Source organism: Alligator sinensis, unplaced genomic scaffold, assembly GCF_000455745.1.
Source record: "Alligator sinensis unplaced genomic scaffold, ASM45574v1 scaffold248_1, whole genome shotgun sequence".
Classification (NCBI taxonomy): Eukaryota; Metazoa; Chordata; order Crocodylia; family Alligatoridae; genus Alligator; species Alligator sinensis.
The window spans coordinates 1,070,925-1,075,192 of record NW_005842130.1 but is presented as its reverse complement, the minus strand read 5'-3'; the positions used below and the strand labels follow the sequence as shown (position 1 = coordinate 1,075,192).

Sequence of the window (4,268 nt, the reverse complement as noted above, 5' to 3'; positions counted from 1 at the left end):
TGGTTTTAGTCAGCTCTTAGTAACTGGTCCTTTGGTTTGGCTGGCTGCATACAGTTTGCTCGTTTTGTTTGCCTATCTGCTCAGGTTTCACACATTTTGCCACTGATCTGGTGTTAAAAACCTTGATGCCCTTCTACATGCATATAGGCATACAAACTCTAATCCCTCTCCCAGTCAAGGCTGGGATGCTTTATAAGTTTCCGCATGGGAAAAAAAAAATAATGGAGGCATATCAGAAGACATGGCATTATTCTCTACAAGGTGATATCAAGTTTGTAAACTAATGTTCTCTGAATATGCAGTTTGAGAATATGGGTCCATCTTGGCTTTGGGGTCAAAGCACTGGTGAAAATGTACTTGAACCATTTTGGCCCCTGGTCAGTCGAGACCAACATTTTAAAATTCCACCCACAATAAATAATGATAATCATAATAACTAGTCAACACTGATCACACAACATAATTTGTTTTTGCTCTGGAGCACTGCTTAGATGATGAGTGCCTTCTGTGCCACCTTGCTTGTTTTCAGACGGACCTGACAGTCTCACACAGTACAGTACCCCTAGGCCAACTGTACAGTGACAAAAGGAAGGAACAACAGAGACAAAAGGTGAACACTGGGAAGAGATGGTTACAGTCTCTTCTAATATATCCCAATACCATGTATTTGGCTCCACAAAAGATAAAGAGTCTAAACAGGAGCTTTTAAATTGGCAGGAATCTGCCATTGCCATTATGAATCTGAACCACAAGTATGTACCACACCCACCCACCCACCCACCCTTTTTTCTGAAAAAGAAACACTGAGTCTTGTTTTCACCGAGCATAGTCAAAGTAAAACAGAAGGTTTTTGGTAACTTATTTGCCCAATGTCTTTTTTTAACCTATATAACAATTGTAATGTCATTATTTACCTGAAAGGAACATTCACTTTAATTATGGTTCTTTAAAAACTCCATGCTTTGAATTAAAAAAAGAAAAGCCTACCCTTCCTCCCCCAAAACAAAACAAAAGAAAAGAAAACAAAAAACTGTATGTAGTCATTCAAAACTGACTCTTAGATAAACTTGCAGAAAGGATTCAGAGATTGTCTTCCCCAATTAATCCTTTCATCAACACAAGGAGTATTAGATTTTACTGGCACAGAGCCCATTGTCAGCAACGGATGCAAGCCATCAATGACATGGACTTGCATGGTAAAATAAAAGACTTATAAATACCATTATACCTCTTTATTTAAAAAATAAAACAGGGAGGAACTTTTGTAAAAGAATACATCATGCCAACTTCAACCTTCTTCCAAGAAGCAATGTGGTCTTAAAAATGTATTTACATGCTCAAAATGCAACTCTAGCTGTTAATCTCCCTAAAGTAATGCTGACTGATTCAGCCAATGAAAACTCAATCTTTGACATGACCGTGGTCAGCACTGTCTCTGCTTTCTAAGCTTACATGGTTTTTAGCATTTTCATTCAAAGGCTGGGCACTGCCCGTTTTACTCTCGGGTTCTACTCCACTGCTTTCCACAACCTTTTGGGTAGGTTCTTCACCCACGTCAGCTTCCATTTCCAGGACATCATGTTCCTTAGCTTTACTTGCCCCATCCGCTGCTTCCTCCACCTGTTCTGCATTGTTGTCTTGATTTCCTTCCTCCATTTTACTTCCCAAATCTTCTTCTTTCCTCTTTGCTTGAAACACTTCAACTCCCATCATCCTCAGGTAATGAAGTCTCTCATTCTTGGGCACAAAGGCACGGAGTGAGGTCTTTCCATGCCAACCGCAGAGCACAACAGGACACTGGAGGGTATCAGGTTTGCTATGAAAAAAAGAAAGTAAAAAGTGGTAAAACATGAGAAAATTAACATTGGGAATTTATCGATAGAGAAATAGTTTACATTTAACACCTATACTCATGATCTTTACAAGAAGAAGTGTTTTATTTGAAATAAAACTACTAATCCAGCATCAACAAGGACAGGCAATACAATCTGCCTTTCAAAATGACTGTAAGACTTGAAGGAACCATCAGATCATCCATGTAGATCCCCTACGTCCCAAGCCATTCGGTTACATCTGGTTACTCCTGTATTGAGTCTAGTAACTCACGTTGTGCATCTCTTTCAGGAAGGACTCATCTTGATTTGAAGATGCCAAGAGATGAAGAAGAATTCTGCCTTGGGATATTGTTCCAATGGCTTAAGCATCCATGCTATTAAAAGCGTGGTAACTGTTCCTTGTTCCTAATTTGTCGTCTTCACTTTCTGATTAGTTCCTTTTATGCCCTTCTCTGACAGATTAAAGAGCCTTTAGAACTCCAGGCTTTCCCCTCAAGATAGAAGAACAATATGCACAAATACTTTGGGCTAAATTAAGTTTTAAGCCTAAACCGTTTTCTCCATCCCTGAATCACTTCTGTGGCCCTTTTCTGCTTGTCTTCTGATCTTCCATTACAAGATACCAGCTAAGGGAATTTTTTTTTTTTTTTTTTAGTACCAGAACTCTTTCCACACACAGAACAAACTGAGAGAATCCAATTACATCTTATTTAATTTTAATTGAAATGTAAGTTAAAAAAAAAAACAAAAGCCCCCCCCCCATCCACTCTCTCAACATTGCCAGCAGCAAGCAGGAAACTTTCCCATTAAGCTATCATTTTCTGCAACATTTTAGTTTTCATTTAAAGTAAAATTTTCCAGTCCATATAGTTTCAGAGGTTGTTTTCTAAATTTAAATAAATGTAAACAAATGCTATCTTCTTAAGTTTAGTGAGATCTCCAGTGCTTCTGCTACTGCTTTACCAGAGACATCAGAACTAGCCGATATTATTTTTTCTGTTTTAAACCCTGCAGGCAGCAGTGAAACTTAAAAAGAATCTTGTCAGTTACACTGTGGAAATGTGCTCGACAAACTATTAGCAGCAACAGGAGCTGCCAGTAGAAACAGAGGCAGGCACTAAAGTGATTCACTGGGGAGATGTAGTCAAAAACCAGACCAGAGAAACAGTAAAGAGTAAGCACTATAGCCCATAGGCTTTGCTCCTGACTTTGCTGCACTACTCTCTCTCCTTCCCTTCCCAACACTTATCTATCTGAAGCTAGTTGGCATAGTCCTGGAGATAATCTTGGAAACAGTCGACACTCCTACTCCATTTACATTCAGAGCTTTGGCAGGAAGGGGAGTGGGAAGGGGAGTGCTTAGTTTTTCATTTGCAATTTTTTTTATTTGCAAGTCAGCTCTTCATCTACCCAGGTAACATTTGAAGTAAAAACCACAGTGTAAATCTGAAAGATGAAGCTAGTTGGCATAGTCCTGGAGATAATCTTGGAAACAGTCGACACTCCTACTCCATTTACATTCAGAGCTTTGGCAGGAAGGGGAGTGGGAAGGGGAGTGCTTAGTTTTTCATTTGCAATTTTTTTTATTTGCAAGTCAGCTCTTCATCTACCCAGGTAACATTTGAAGTAAAAACCACAGTGTAAATCTGAAAAGAAATTGCAAGCCTAGGGAAAAAAAAAAAATCAGGAGCCAAATTTACACAGATGATTGAAGCTATTAATATTTCTTGACCAAACCTGAAGAGGGGTAGTGACTGAGTATGCGTGTCAGCATTAGTTCTAATCAAAAAAACTTAATTGAGTTTGTCCCAGGGACGCCGGGGCTAGAGGGAAACCCCGGCCCAAAACCAGGGGAAGCACCTACTTACCCTTTGCAGGAGTCGAGGGCAGGAGGGGCACGCACGCCGAAAAACCACCCGCGCGGTTTATCAGTCACGCTTACATTCAGCTGGGACCGAGTGATGTCAGGGAGAGGCACCACCCGGCAGAAATAAAGCACAGCCCCAAGAGCACAGGGAGGCGGCAGGAGGACGCAAGAGCCGGAGGGAAGCCCGAGGCCGGAAGCAGGCACCTGCGGGGCGTCGCTGCTTTAGGCAGGGTAAACTGCAGCAGTGCCGGGAGCAGCGAGGACGAGGAGAGCCGCAGCTGCGGGGATCTTAGCTGCAGAGCCAGCGGAGCCGGTAAGGAAGCGGGGACGGGAACCGCCGGCGAGGGAGCCGGAGGAAGAGCCGTCAGGGACACCGGTGAGGAAGACGAGGAAGAGCCGGCAGGGACACCGGCGAGGGAGACGAGGAAGAGCCGGCAGGGACACCGGCGAGGGAGCCCACAGGGGCAACGGGGCCTCGGGACACGTAGTCCTCAGGCCGGTGATAAGAGGCTGAAGAACCCACGATCCAAGGTGGCGTTGGCCGGGGTGTAGGGGAGGCTGGAGAC

At 42.9% G+C, this 4,268-nt stretch overlaps 1 protein-coding gene across 1 annotated transcript in view; it reads right to left on the bottom strand.

The window, feature by feature from the left end:
• Positions 1-1,217: 1,217 nt before the first annotated feature.
• NSUN2 (NOP2/Sun RNA methyltransferase family member 2) overlaps positions 1,218-4,268 on the bottom strand; it is a 45,095-nt gene continuing 42,044 nt past the window's right edge. Inside the window, 1 exon segment of the mRNA XM_006025019.3 lies at positions 1,218-1,816. Within this exon segment, the coding sequence (XP_006025081.2) occupies positions 1,402-1,816 (415 nt within the window). The 3' untranslated portion in view covers positions 1,218-1,401.